The 13,838-nt window shown below is 47.4% G+C and overlaps 3 protein-coding genes and 1 pseudogene across 4 annotated transcripts; 2 read left to right on the top strand and 2 right to left on the bottom strand.

The window, feature by feature from the left end:
- The first annotated feature begins 881 nt into the window (after positions 1–881).
- On the top strand, positions 882–2,198 carry LOC139022497 (tRNA methyltransferase 10 homolog C-like; annotated as a pseudogene).
- Positions 2,199–2,664: 466 nt separating this feature from the next.
- On the top strand, positions 2,665–4,954 carry LOC112077571 (tRNA methyltransferase 10 homolog C-like). The gene is given in 8 exon segments (XM_070441752.1): positions 2,665–3,832; positions 3,835–3,893; positions 3,895–4,028; positions 4,031–4,108; positions 4,111–4,147; positions 4,149–4,204; positions 4,207–4,294; positions 4,441–4,954. Coding segments are annotated over 8 exon segments (1,647 nt in total). The 5' UTR covers positions 2,665–3,013; the 3' UTR covers positions 4,817–4,954.
- Positions 4,955–7,968: 3,014 nt separating this feature from the next.
- LOC139026409 (trichohyalin-like) lies at positions 7,969–10,329 on the bottom strand. 2 transcript variants are annotated; one of them, XM_070441754.1, is made up of 2 exons: positions 9,546–10,329; positions 7,969–9,408 (listed from the first exon to the last, which is right to left on the bottom strand). In XM_070441754.1, exons 1-2 carry the CDS (start codon positions 9,747–9,749, stop codon positions 8,632–8,634), a joined length of 981 nt encoding a protein of 326 aa, XP_070297855.1. In that variant the 5' UTR covers positions 9,750–10,329; the 3' UTR covers positions 7,969–8,631. The 2 variants fall into 2 exon arrangements, 1 of the variants encoding a protein (XP_070297855.1); XR_011478183.1 differs by lacking the exon at positions 9,546–10,329 and adding an exon at positions 9,477–9,535 and having other exon boundaries at positions 8,883–9,408.
- A 1,780-nt stretch (positions 10,330–12,109) lies between these two features.
- LOC112077575 (golgin-45) lies at positions 12,110–13,053 on the bottom strand. The gene is made up of 2 exons (XM_024144071.2): positions 12,649–13,053; positions 12,110–12,542 (listed from the first exon to the last, which is right to left on the bottom strand). Exons 1-2 carry the CDS (start codon positions 12,922–12,924, stop codon positions 12,348–12,350), a joined length of 471 nt encoding a protein of 156 aa, XP_023999839.1. The 5' UTR covers positions 12,925–13,053; the 3' UTR covers positions 12,110–12,347.
- Between the last annotated feature and the right edge of the window lie 785 nt (positions 13,054–13,838).

Below are 13,838 nucleotides of genomic sequence, written 5' to 3'. Positions count from 1 at the left end.
TTCTTTTTGGATTCCTTTCAGCTTCCAAAATGTTTTACAGGGGGGAGTTCTCAACACAGCGCCCCCTATCAGTCGCTAGTAGTGTATATACGAACCATTGAGTAGGACTCAGGTGAAGTTTAAACTCAGTTGGTAGTTTATGGGGAATTTCCGGTTCCAAATTGCTCTTGCATTAAACGTTGTTTACTATGTATTAACGTAGGAAAATAACATATTTTTGTATGATTGGTGAAATGTGAGACAAGTCTTCTGGACAAATGTTAGGCCCAGAACATTAATCCCGGAACAAATATTCTTTGCACTTGCATCAGCACGACTAATAATGGCGTTGCACACGCTTTCAACTTGACCCTTCGACATTTTTTCGATAAGCACGGATGTAAAATTGAATTCAGACTGACACAAATGTAAGACATTCAATGGAATACTACCACGATTATATGATCCATTCTGTCCTATTGAGAATGGACTTAATTGCAGTTTGTATGATTGTTTTTTCGTGATTATGGAAATAAACACAATCGCTTCCTATCTTGTCTGCACGTGTAACGGGATTTCCTCCTCTCCAATGAACAGTTCTGCCACTTTAATATAACGACGTGAGTGTCAACATCTTGACTCCATATGTATGAATCATAAACCATTGAAATGATGAGGTTTCTCACCCACCGCTTTTGAAAGAGCTCGGCGGCGTCTCCCGCTGGTATCAACTTCGCAAATAAACACGGAGGGAGTAAACAGTTACCGATCACCTGCCTTCTCCCACCCCCCACTCTGCACCCCCAAGCCGGCCTCTCTATACTGGGGCTGCACTAGAAAAAAGATGTGCCCCTCCCTCCATCTAAAGCAGATCAGACTGAAGAGAAACTGGACCTGGACATATGGAAGTCTGTGATGAGGTTTCAGGTCCCAGCGGTGGGAGGAGGAGAAACATGGGAGGTGAGGAGGGGGTGCTCCTCCTTCAGGAAGAGAGTGTAGCAGGGCACGAGAGAGTCTCACTACTGGAGGCCACCAGAGAGCTGGTAGTGATGTGCGTCAGGCTGGAGAACTGGTGCCAGAGACCATGACTGACGAGGAGCTGGGATCGGCGGAGCCTCAAACTAAATCCTCCAAGAAGAAGTACCTGAAATACCTGGCCATCAAGGAGGGCCACAAGAAAAGCCACAAGCAGAAGCAGGAAAGAAAGGCAGAGAGGAGTGAGGAGGTTCTGGAGGATGATAGGATCAGCCTGATGTGCTGAGAGGAGAGGAGGAACTGAAACACCTTCCTGCTCCAGTTCTGGGTCGTTCCGACAAAGCTGCTGGGGTGGAGGTCGGCCCAGGCCATGGTGTTCGCCAGCCACTGGTTTGATATGTCCTACGAACAGCAGATGACGCGCCGGGAGGTGGAGAACACTGTGTCCCAGCTGATGGAGGTGGAGGGGTGGAACCGCCGAGCCTCTGAACCCTTCCACCTGCACTTCTGTAACTTGCACCCGGACGGCGGTTACCGCAAGGAGCTGGTTAAACGTACGGCGCGAGGCCTGGCAGCGCCTCCTCATCACCTCCACAGAGAGCAACGTACTTGGACCTGTTCCCCCGGGACGACCTGGTCTACCTGACGGCTGACTCCCCCAACGTCCTCCGTACCTTCGACAACTCTAAGGTCTACATAGCTCCATGGTGGACCGCTCCATCCAATCAGGGCTCTCCTGGCCAACGCCAAGCGTCTAAGCTGAATACGCCCGTCTGCCGCTGATGACTCCTCCAATGGGAGACGGGGCCAAAACCTGACTCTGATCAGATGATACGTATCTTGCTGACCCTGAAGGAGACGGGGAGGTGGAGGAGGCGCTGGAGTACGTACCCAAGAGGAAACATGATGATTCTACCAGGAGAAAGCCCAGCAGGACAAGAGCTCAGATAAGGACAGGAGGTTTTTTAGTGGCAGAACCAGAGGAGACACAGGATTCAGGGCTGGGGACAGAGACTCTGATTAGAACATCAGAAGTGGGGACAGAGAAGAGGCATTTAGTAGAAGAGACCGTGTATTGAAGAGTGGGGACAGTGACAGAGCAATCAGCCGGGGAACAGGGAAGGAGACAGTGACAGAGCAATCAGGACCGGAGACAGAGAAGGAGACAGTGACAGAGCAATCAGCGGACCGGAGACAGAGAAGAGACAGTGACAGAGCAATCAGGACGGAGACAGTGACAGAGCAATCAGACCGGAGACAGAGATGTATGAGGTGTCTGTAATAGAATAAACGAATGTAGAATATTTAGCTAGCAGCCTCCATGGAAATTCGCTATTAATTGTGCTAATTTTGTTAGCATTCTGATAATAGACGCCCAATGGGCATTTTAGCGTTTTTTGGAGTCTCCTTTCTAGCTTCCAAAATGTTTTACAAGGGTGGGGGAGTGTCTTCAACACAGCGCCCCCTATCAGTCGCCTAGTAGTGTATATACGAACCATTGAGTAGGACTCAGGTGAAGTTTAAACTCAGTTGGTAGTTTATGGGGAATTTCCGGTTCCAAATTGTCTCTTGCATTAAACGTTGTTTACTATGTATTAACGTAGGAAAATAACATATTTTTGTATGATTGGTGAAATGTGAGACAAGTCTTCTGGACAAATMGTTAGGCCCAGAACATTAATCCCGGAACAAATATTCTTTGCACTTGCATCAGCACGACTYAATAATGGCGTTGCACACGCTTTCAACTTGACCCTTCGACATTTTRTCCGATAAGCACGGATGTAAAATTGAATTCAGACTGACACAAATGTAAGACATTCAATGGAATACTACCACGATTATATGATCCATTCTGTCCTTATTGAGAATGGACTTTAATTGCAGTTTGTATGATTGTTTTTTCGTGATTATGGAACATAAACACAATCGCTTCCTATCTTGTCTGCACGTGTAACGGGATTTCCTCCTCTCCCGATGAACAGTTCTGCCACTTTAATATAACGACGTGAGTGTCAACATCTTGACTCCATATGTATGTATCATCAAACCATTGAAAATGATGAGGTTTCTCACCCCACCGCTTTTGAACGAGCTGCGGCGGCGTCTCCCGCTGGTATCAACTGTCGCAAATAAACACGGAGGGAGTAAACAGTTACCGATCACCTGCCTTCTCCCACCCCGCCACTCTGCACCCCCAAGCCGGCCTCTCTATACTGGGGCTGCACTAAGAAAAGATGTGCCCCTCCCTCAGTCTAAAGCAGATCAGACTGAAGAGAAACTGGACCTGGACATATGGAAGTCTGTGATGAGGTTTCAGGTCCCAGCGGTGGAGGAGGAGAAACTAGGAGGTGAGGAGGGAGGTGCTGCTCCTTCAGGAGGAGGTGTAGCAGGGCAGGAGGAGGTCTCACTACTGGAGGCCACCAGAGAGCTGGTAGTGATGTGGCGTCAGGCTGGGAAACTGGTGCCAGAGACCATGACTGACGAGGAGCTGGGGATCCTGGCGGAGCTCCAAACTAAATCCTCCAAGAAGAAGTACCTGAAATACCTGGCRATCAAGGAGGGCCACAAGAAAAGCCACAAGCAGAAGCAGGAGAAGAGYAAGGCAGAGAGGAGTGAGAGGTTTCTGGAGGATGATAGGATCAGGCCTGATGGTCTGAGAGGAGAGGAGGGGGAACTGAGGAACACCTTCCTGCTCCAGTTCTGGGGTCGTTCCCTGGACAAGCTGCTGGGGTGGAGGTCGGCCCAGGCCATGGTGTTCGGCCAGCCACTGGTGTTTGATATGTCCTACGAACAGCAGATGACGCGCCGGGAGGTGGAGAACACTGTGTCCCAGCTGATGGAGGTGGAGGGGTGGAACCGCCGAGCCTCTGAACCGCCTTCCACCTGCACTTCTGTAACTTGCAGCCGGACGGCGGTTACCGCAGGAGCTGGTTAAACGGTAGGCGCCGAGGCCTGGCAGCGCCTCCTCATCACCTCCACAGAGCAACGTCACTTGGACCTGTTCCCCCGGGACGACCTGGTCTACCTGACGGCTGACTCCCCCAACGTCCTCCGTACCTTCGACAACTCTAAGGTTACATCGTAGGCTCCATGGTGGACCGCTCCATCCAATCAGGGCTCTCGCTGGCCAACGCCAAGCGTCTCAAGCTGAATCAGCCCGTCTGCCGCTGGATGACTTCCTCCAATGGAGACGGGGCCAAGAACCTGACTCTGGATCAGATGATACGTATCTTGCTGACCCTGAAGGAGACGGGAGGTGGGAGGAGGCGCTGGAGTACGTACCCAAGAGGAAACATGATGATTCTACCAGGAGAAAGCCCAGCAGGACAGAGGCAAAGTAGACAGGAGTTTTTTAGTGGCAGAACCAGAGGAGACACAGGATTCAGGGCTGGGGACAGAGACTCTGATAGAACATTCAGAAGTGGGGACAGAGAGAGGGCATTTAGTAGAAGAGACGTGTATTGAAGAGTGGGGACAGTGAAGAGCAATCAGGACCGGAGACAGAGAAGGAGACAGTGACAGAGCAATCAGGACCGGAGACAGAGAAGGAGACAGTGACAGAGCAATCAGGACCGGAGACAGTGACAGAGCAATCAGGACCGGAGACAGAGATGGTATGGAGGAGTGGAGACAGAAACAGATGAATGGTGTGATCAGAGAGAGAGGATCCACTAGCAGACATAAGGACAGTGTATTCAGTAGCAGAGACAGGGTAGCAGTCAGTAAGGAAGCAGGACCTACAGAGAACAGGCAGACCACCACACAGACCACCACCAGGCTACGGACATCACTAAAAACCAAGATGGAGGATCGGAACAGTACAGCCAAGAGCGGGAAGAAAATGCTGGAGGAAGAGTAGCCTTATTTGGTCCAAATATACTGAGACATTTCTGGTCTGAATGTGCATCAGTTACACCGTGTTGTGTTAATGGGTTCAGAGATGAACTGATGAAAAGCACTTCTAAATTACATTAAACAGAAACATTTTGATAAGCAACTCGGTGAGACTTGATTGTTTGGAATCGTTGGTGTATTTGCTACTTCGTGTCAATGTACACTGAAATATATATATATATATAAACACAACATGTGAAGTTTTGGTCCCATGTTTTATGAGCTGAAATAAAAGATATAGAACATGTTCCAGACGCACAAAAAGCTTATTTCTCTCAAAATTTTGCACAAATTTGTTTACATCCCTGTTAGTGAGCATRTCRTATTTGTCAAGATGATCCATCCACTTGACAGGTGTGGCATATCGAGAAGCTGATTAAACAGCGTGGTCGTTACACAGGTGCACCTTGTGCTGGGGAACAATAAAAGGCCACTATGGCAACAGCTCCGGGTGGACATTCCTGCAGTCAGCATGCCAATTGCACGCTCCCTCAAAACTTGAGACGTCTGTGGCATTGAGTTGTGTGACAAAACTGCACATTTTAAAGTGGCCTGAGGGATTGTGCAGTTGGCATGCTGACTGCAGGAATGTCCACCAGAGCTGTTGCCAGATAATTTAATGTTCATTTCTCTACCATAAGCCGCCTCCAACATCACTCCCTCCATGCGTCCAACCGGCCTCTCATCCGTAGAGACCACCTGTAACCACGCCAGCCCAGGACCTCCACATCCGGCTTCTTCACCTGCGAGGGGGGGGGGGTGCTGAGGAGTATTCCTGTTTGTAGTGTAGCCATTTTGTGGGGGGAAACTATTTCTGATTGGTTGGGCCTGGCTGCCCAGTGGGTGGGTCTGACTCCCCAGTGGGTGGGTCTGACTCCCCAGTGGGTGGACCGATGCCCTCCCAGGCCCAACCATAAACTGTAACTAAGTAAAATCTTTGAAAATGTTTGCATTTATATATTTTTGTTCAGTATATTTTTAACCACAAAATATTAATGTCACTATATTGTCTAGCTGAACTACAGTTTTAAGTTAAAAACCCATTTACTCCAGTTTAACTTTCGTTCATCCTGTATTCAAGCGTTATGAGTTGGACAGATTCTCACTAAACAGTAAATAGATTTAACAAATCTTTAATTTTTGGTCTCTGACATGAAGGAATTTAGAAGAAATCTTTACAAAAAGAAAATGGTCAAAGACAACAACCGTTACACAAAAAAACACATTAATCTTATTTATACTTTCATCAACTTACACGTTTTCTTAGAAGTGAAATGTTTTCAGTCTCTTCATRGGGAAGATAGTGCCTTCAGAAAGTACAGTATTGACCTGAATTCAAAATGGATTAAATGTATATATTTTTTCTCACCCATCTACACACAATACTTGTAATAATGACAAAGTGAAAATGTGTTTAGAKATTTTTGCAAATGTGTTGAAAATGAAACAGCTGAAATACCTTATGTATTCACACACCTTAAACACAAGGTCAAATCACCACTGTTGTGTTGTGGCCAAGACAGTAGATGTTCCTGAATAGATAGTTTAGACTTAAATCTACTTGAACATCTATGGGAAGACTTAAAAACGATTGCCTAGCAATGATCAACYACCAATTTMCCAGAGCGTGAATCATTCTCAACCTTCTACACACAATAKCCCCATAATGACAAAGTGAAAACATGTTTGGTCAATACRTTAATGGTCAATACTTTGGATAAGCACCTTTGGCAGCGATTAAAGCTGCTAGTCTTTCTGGGTAAGTCTCTTAAGATCTTTCCACACCTGGATTGTACAACATTTGCCCATTATTCTTTTCTAYATTATTCAAGCTCTGTCAAATTGGTTGTTGATCATTGCTAGGCAACCATTTTTAAGTCTTTCCATAGATTTTGAAGTTGATTTAAGTCAAAACTGTAACTAGACCACTCAGGAACATTCACTGTCTTCTTGGTAAGTAACTCCAGTGTAGATTTGGTCTTGTGTTTTAGGTTATTGTCCTGATGGTAGGTGAACTCCTCTCCCAGTGTCTGGTGGAAAGCAGACTGAAGCAGGTTTTCCTCTAGGATTTTGCTTGTGCTTAGCTCCAGTCCGTTTCTTTTTATCCTGAAAAACTCCCCAGTCCTTAACGATTACAAGCATACCCATATAACATGATGGGGCCACCACTATGCTTGAAACTATGGAGTGGTACTCCGTAATGTGTTGGATTGAATTTTCCCAAAAGACAACACTTTGTATTCAGAAAAAAAAGTTGATTTCTTTGCCACATTTTTTTGCAGTATTACTTTAGTGCCTTGTTGCAAACAGGATTGCATCTTTTGAAATATTTGTATTCTGTACTGACTTCCTTCTCTTCTCTCTGTCATTTAGGTTAATATTGTGGAGTCACTACAATGTTGTTGATCCATCCTCAGTGTTCTCCTGTCACAGCCATTAAACTCTGTAACTGAGTTAGGAAGGACGCCTGTATCTTTGTAGTGACTGGGTGTATTGATACACCATCCAAAGTGTAATTAATAACTTCACCATGCTCAAAGAGAAATTACATTTTTACCCATCTACCAATAGGTGACCTTCTTTGCGAGGCATTGGAAAACCTCCCTGGTCTTTGAGGTTGAATCTGTGTTTGAAATTCACTGCTCGACTGAGGAACCTTATGATAATATAGAGATGAGGTAGTCATTAGAAAATCATGTTAAACACTATTATTGCACACAGTGAGAGTRCATGCAACTTATGTYACTTGTTAAGCACATTCTTACTCCTGAACTTATTTAAGCCACAACGAAGGGGTTGAATAGTCCAGCCAGTAACTGAAAGGTTGCTGGATTGAATCCCCAGAGCTGACAAGGTAYAAATCTGTCGTTCTGCCCCTGAGCAAGGCAGTTAACCCACTGTTCCCCAAGGGCCCTGAGCAAGGCAGTTAACCCACTGTTCCCCGGGGCCCTGAGCAAGGCAGTTAACCCACTGTTCCCCGGGGCCCTGAGCAAGGCAGTTAACCCACTGTTCCCCGGAGGCCCGAGCAAAGAGCCAGTTAACCCACTGTTCCCCGGGCCGCCAAAGACGTGGATGCAATTAAGGCAGCCCCCTCACCTCTCTGATTGAGAGGGGTTGGGTTAAATGGGGAAGACTCACCTCTCTGATTCAGAGGTGTTGGGTTAAATGAGGAAGACTCACCTCTCTGATTCAGAGGTGTTGGGTTTAATGAGGAAGACTCACTCTTCTGATTCAGAGGTGTTGGGTTTAATGAGGAAGACTCACCTCTCTGATTCAGTGGGGTGGGGTTAAATGAGGAAGATTCACCTCTGATTCAGAGGGGTTGGGTTAAATGAGGAAGACTCACCTCTCTGATTCAGGGGTTGGGTTAAAGGAAGACACATTACAGTTGAGTGCATTCAGTTGGACAACTGACTAGGTATCCCCCATTTCCCTTATTGACTCGACATTTCAGCTTTTCATTTTTTATTAATTTGTAAACATTTCTGAAAACATAATTCCACGTTGACATTATAGAGGAGCAGTGACAAAAAAAAAATGAATTTAATCCATTTAAATTCAGGCTGTAACAACAACAAAATGTAGACAAAGTCAAGGGGTGTGAACACTTCCTGAAGGCACTTAACCTTTCCACACAAATATAGATCTAATATCATTGGGATACAGATGATTTCTAATCAAATCTCCCTGGACAGCAGATACAATGTTTCTGCCTCATCCAGTGCAAACTGCCGAGACAGCAACAGCTTCATGTAACTTCCCACTGCAAAGGATCCCGATTCAAACAGAACAGAGATACCTTTGAATATGTAGGGAACCTTTTACCTTTACTAAAAACCTTCTGTCTGTCTGCAACAACCTCTGACCATAGTCCTGCCTCTCCTGTTTCTCCACATCTACAACCTGTCTGTCTGTCTGCAACAACCCTGACCATAGTCCTGCCTCTCCTGTTTCTCCACATCTACAACCTGTCTTGTCTGCAACAACCTCTGACCATAGTCCTGCCTCTCCTGTTTCTCCACATCTACAACCTGTCTGTCTGTCTGCAACAACCTCTGACCATAGTCCTGCCTCTCCTGTTTCTCCACATCTACAACCTGTCTGTCTGTTCTGCAACAACCTCTGACCATAGTCCTGCCTCTCCTGTTTCTCCACATCTACAACCTGTCTGTCTGTCTGCAACAACCTCTGACCATAGTCCTGCCTCTCCTGTTTCTCCAATCTACAACCTGTCTGTCTGTCTGCAACAACCTCTGACCATAGTCCTGCCCTCTCTGTTTCTCCACATCTACAACCTGTCTGTCTGTCTGCAACAACCTCTGACCATAGTCCTGCCTCTCCTGTTTCCTCCACATCTACAACCTGTCTGTCTGCAACAACCTCTGACCATAGTCCTGCCTCTCCTGTTTCTCCACATCTCACAACCTGTCTGTCTGTCTGCAACAACCTCTGACCATAGTCCTGCCTCTCCTGTTTCTCCACATCTACAACCTGTCTGTCTGTCTGCAACAACCTCTGACCATAGTCCTGCCTCTCCTGTTTCTCCACATCTACAACCTGTCTGTCTGTCTGCAACAACTCTCTGACCATAGTCCTGCATCTCCTGTTTCTCAACCATCTACAACCTGTCTGTCTGTCTGCAACAACCTCTGACCATAGTCCTGCCTCTCCTGTTTCTCCTCACAATCTACAACCTGTCTGTCTGTCTGCAACAACCTCTGACCATAGTCCTGCCTCTCCTGTTTCTCCACATCTACAACCTGTCTGTCTGTCTGCAACAACCTCTGACCATAGTCCTGCCTCTCCTGTTTCTCCACATCTACAACCTGTCTGTCTGTCTGCAACAACCTCTGACCATAGTCCTGCCTCTCCTGTTTCTCCACATCTACAATAGTCATCAGATCAATTTAATAAATATAACACAGAATAAAACCTGATGGTGAATCATACTGCTGGGGCGGCAGGAAGCCTAGTGGTTAGAGTGGAGGGGCGGCAGGAAGCCTAGTGGTTAGAGTGGACGGGGCGGCAGGAAGCCTAGTGGTTAGAGTGGAGGGGCGGCAGGAAGCCTAGTGGTTAGAGTGGAGGGGCGGCAGGAAGCCTAGTGGTTAGAGTGGAGGGGCGGCAGGTAGCCTAGTGGTTAGAGTGGAGGGCGGCAGGAAGCCTAGTGGTTAGAGTGGAGGGGCGGCAGGAAGCCTAGTGGTTAGAGTGGAGGGGCGGCAGGTAGCCTAGTGGTTAGAGTGGAGGGGCGGCAGGAAGCCTAGTGGTTAGAGTGTAGGGACGGCAGGTAGCCTAGTGGTTAGAGTGGAGGGGCGGCAGGTAGCCTAGTGGTTAGAGTGGAGGGGCGGCAGGTAGCCTAGTGGTTAGAGTGGAGGGGCGGCAGGAAGCCTAGTGGTTAGAGTGGAGGGGCGGCAGGTAGCCTAGTGGTTAGAGTGGAGGGGCGGCAGGAAGCCTAGTGGTTAGAGTGGAGGGCGGCAGGAAGCCTAGTGGTTAGAGTGGAGGGGCGGCAGGAAGCCTAGTGGTTAGAGTGGAGGGGCGGCAGGAAGCCTAGTGGTTGAGTGGAGGGGCGGCAGGAAGCCTAGTGGTTAGAGTGGAGGGGCGGCAGGAAGCCTAGTGGTTAGAGTGGAGGGGCGGCAGGAGCCTAGTGGTTAGAGTGTAGGGGCGGCAGGAAGCCTAGTGGTTAGAGTGGAGGGGCGGCAGGAAGCCTAGTGGTTAGAGTGGAGGGGCGGCAGAAGCCTAGTGGTTAGAGTGGTGGCGGCAGGAGCCTAGTGGTTAGAGTGGAGGGGCGGCAGGTAGCCTAGTGGTTAGAGTGGAGGGGCGGCAGGAAGCCTAGTGGTTAGAGTGGAGGGGCGGCAGGAAGCCTAGTGGTTAGAGTGGAGGGGCGGCAGAAGCCTAGTGGTTAGAGTGGAGGGGCGGCAGGAAGCCTAGTGGTTAGAGGCGTGAGGCGCCAGTAACCGAAAGGTTGATGGATCGAATCCCCGAGCTGAACAAGGTAAAAATCTGTCGTTCTGCCCCGGTAGGCCGTCATTGAATAAGAATTTGTTCTTAACTGATTTGCCTGGTTAAAGAAAGGTTTAAAAATAATAATAACATCATTGAGGAGTGTTTTTCTATATACATTATATTTATTTTGATAAATACCACCTTAGCCTGAGTTCAAGTCTTCAAGCAGGGTTCTCTCAATAGATGCTGTCTCTAACACTGAGGGCATCATGACTCACTAGTCTTCAGCAGGGTTCTCTCAATAGATGCTGTCTCTAACACTGAGGGCATCATGACTCACTAGTCTTCAGCAGGTTCTCTCAATAGATGCTGTCTCTAACACTGAGGCATCATGACTCACTAGTCTTCAGCAGGTTCTCTCAATAGATGCTGTCTCTAACACTGAGGGCATCATGACGTCATGACTACTAGCTAAAAGCTAGTCCCAACAGTCTTAAAATGTTTCCTTTCCTCATCTCCTTCCCTTATGAATGACCGTCTAATGTCAGGTCTGGTGTAACCTTCTCTCAAAGAGTTAGACAACCAGGTGAGGGAGTCTTACTAATTAGTAACCTAGACAACCAGGTGAGGGGAGTTCCTTACTAATTAGTAACCTAGACAACCAGGTGAGGGGAGTTCCTTACTAATTAGTAACCTAGACAACCAGGTGAGGGCAGTTCCTTACTAATTAGTAACCTAGACAACCAGGTGAGGGCAGTTCCTTACTAATTAGTAACCTAGACAACCAGGTGAGGGCAGTTCCTTACTAATTAGTAACCTAGACAACCAGGTGAGGGGAGTTCCTTACTAATTAGTAACCTAGACAACCAGGTGAGTGGAGTTCCTTACTAATTAGTAACCTAGACAACCAGGTGAGGGCAGTGCCTTACTAATTAGTAACCTAGACAACCAGGTGAGGGGAGTTCCTTACTAATTAGTAACCTAGACAACCAGGTGAGTGGAGTTCCTTACTAATTAGTAACCTAGACAACCAGGTGAGGGCAGTTCTTACTAATTAGTAACCTAGACAACCAGGTGAGGGCAGTTCCTTACTAATTAGTAACCTAGACAACCAGGTGAGGGGAGTTCCTTCTAAATTAGTGACCTCAATTCATCAGTCAAGTACAGGGAAGGATCAAAAACCCACAGACACTCGGCCGTCCGTGAATGACTTTGACACGTGTTATATCATTTTGACCATATTATTTTTGAGAAGCCCAAATTATTCTAAGATGAGTACTTTCAGATTTTCGCGAACTCAACTTCCTTGTTCTTAAATCACTTGCTCTGCTCACGTTCTGAAGCCCACAACGTAGTGGGAGGTTCTAAGGGTTATGAGACGGTGATGGACTGAGAGATCAGCCAATTAAAACCGGCGGTTGTTTCGTCCGCTTCTGCCATACTTCCAGTCAGGTCCCGTTCTGAGACCGCTGTGGGAACCAGACGGTTCGACGGAGAGAGAGAGACGACTGGTGTTCCTGTCCAGGTTAAAGGTCACGACCCCTGCCCTCTGACCCCTAGAGTACCAGGATGTCTCCGCTGCAGCGCTCGCAGCAGTTGAAGGTAATGTTCTCATAGCGCGTGTAAGGGTGGAACCGGCCAATGCTCTTCTTATTGGTCAGGAAGGCCGAGGGGGAGGAGTCAGAGATAGAGAGTGGGGAGGTTTCTTCCTCGTTGTCTGAACAGGAAATAGGGTCCAGGATCTTCAACACCTGAGAAGGGAGTGGGGGGGGAGAGAGAGAAACAGAAAGAGTGAGGGGGTTTCTGGATAGAGGCCAGTGTGAGTGCCTGCTAGGGGGTCCGTACTCCACTTCCTACCTTCTCGGCCATCTTCTCAGCAGGCGTGTGTGAGGTGTTCGGGAGCTCTGAGGCCTGTCTTCCTTTCCCCAGCGCGGCTCCACTGCTGCTCTCTACAGGCCCTACCGAACCCAGCAGGCGGGAGTTGATGGCTTCTGCCAGCTTGTGATTGGCCAGAGCTAGTTCTCCCGTGCTGAGTGGCTGGGCACTGGGGTAGTAGGTCTGCTGTCGACCCCACTGGAGAGAGACCAGCAGCTGCTCCAGAGACCTGGGAGAGACAAAACACAAACACATCATCTATATCGCTGGTAATGTGGTGTGTATCTCAGTAACTCTATGTTCCTATGTGAAGCACAGAAGTCCMACTGTATCTGTGGGTTAGCATCATGTCTGTGTGTTTTAACTGAGCACCAGGTCATATATCAGGTATATCAGGGTTAGCATTCAATGTCTGTGTGTTTTAACTGCAGGCACCAGGTCGATAATATCAGGGTTAGACATCATGTCTGTGTGTTTTAACTGACACCAGGTCATATATCTGTTATGGGGTTAGCATTCATGTCTGTGTGTTTTAACTGACACGCAGGTCATATATCAGGGTTGCATCATGTTGTGTGTTTTAACTGAGCAACCAGGTCAATATATCAGGTTTAGCATCATGTCTGTGTGTTTTAACTGAGCACCAGGTCATATATCAAGGTTAGCATCATGTGTGTGTGGTTTTAACTGAACACCAGCGTCATATTATCAGGGTTAGCATCATGTCTGTGTGGTTTTAACTGAGCACCAGGTCATTAATATCAGGGTTAGCATCATTGTCGTGTGTGTTTTTAACTGGAGCACAGGTTGCAAATATCAGTGTTTGCATCATGTCTGTGTGTTTTAACTGAGCAACCAGGTCATATATCAGGGTTAGCATCATGTCTGGTGTGTTTAACTGAGACCAGGTCATATATCGGTGACCTGGGTTAAGCCATCATGTCTGTGTGTGCTTTAACTGAGCACCAGGTCAATCATAGTTTGTCCTAGGTCGGGTTAGCATCCTGTCTGTGTGTTTTTAACTGAGCACCAGGTCATATATCAGGTGTACTGGTTGCATCATGTCCTGTGTGTTTTAACTGAAACCAGGTCTATATCAGAGTTAGTCATATGCTGTGGTGGTTTAAACTGAGCATTCAGGTTCATTATCAGTAGTTAGCCATCATGTCTGG

This window comes from Salvelinus sp. IW2-2015, unplaced genomic scaffold (assembly GCF_002910315.2).
Source record: "Salvelinus sp. IW2-2015 unplaced genomic scaffold, ASM291031v2 Un_scaffold4710, whole genome shotgun sequence".
Classification (NCBI taxonomy): domain Eukaryota; kingdom Metazoa; phylum Chordata; class Actinopteri; order Salmoniformes; family Salmonidae; genus Salvelinus; species Salvelinus sp. IW2-2015.
The sequence above is the reverse complement of the archived record's forward strand: the minus strand, read 5'-3'. Positions and strand labels throughout refer to the sequence as shown.

Excerpts from the sequence above, each read along its gene's own strand:
- LOC139026409 (XM_070441754.1), bottom strand. The coding sequence starts at position 9,749 with ATGACTATTGTAGATGTGGAGAAACAGGAGAGGCAGGACTATGGTCAG. Across the intron at positions 9,409-9,545 it reads TGTTGCAGACAGACAGACAG|GTTGTAGATGTGGAGAAACA; the intron begins GTTGTAGATTGT and ends ACAGACAGACAG.
- LOC112077575 (XM_024144071.2), bottom strand. The coding sequence starts at position 12,924 with ATGATGTGTTTGTGTTTTGTCTCTCCCAGGTCTCTGGAGCAGCTGCTG. Across the intron at positions 12,543-12,648 it reads CTGAGAAGATGGCCGAGAAG|GTGTTGAAGATCCTGGACCC; the intron begins GTAGGAAGTGGA and ends CTCCCTTCTCAG.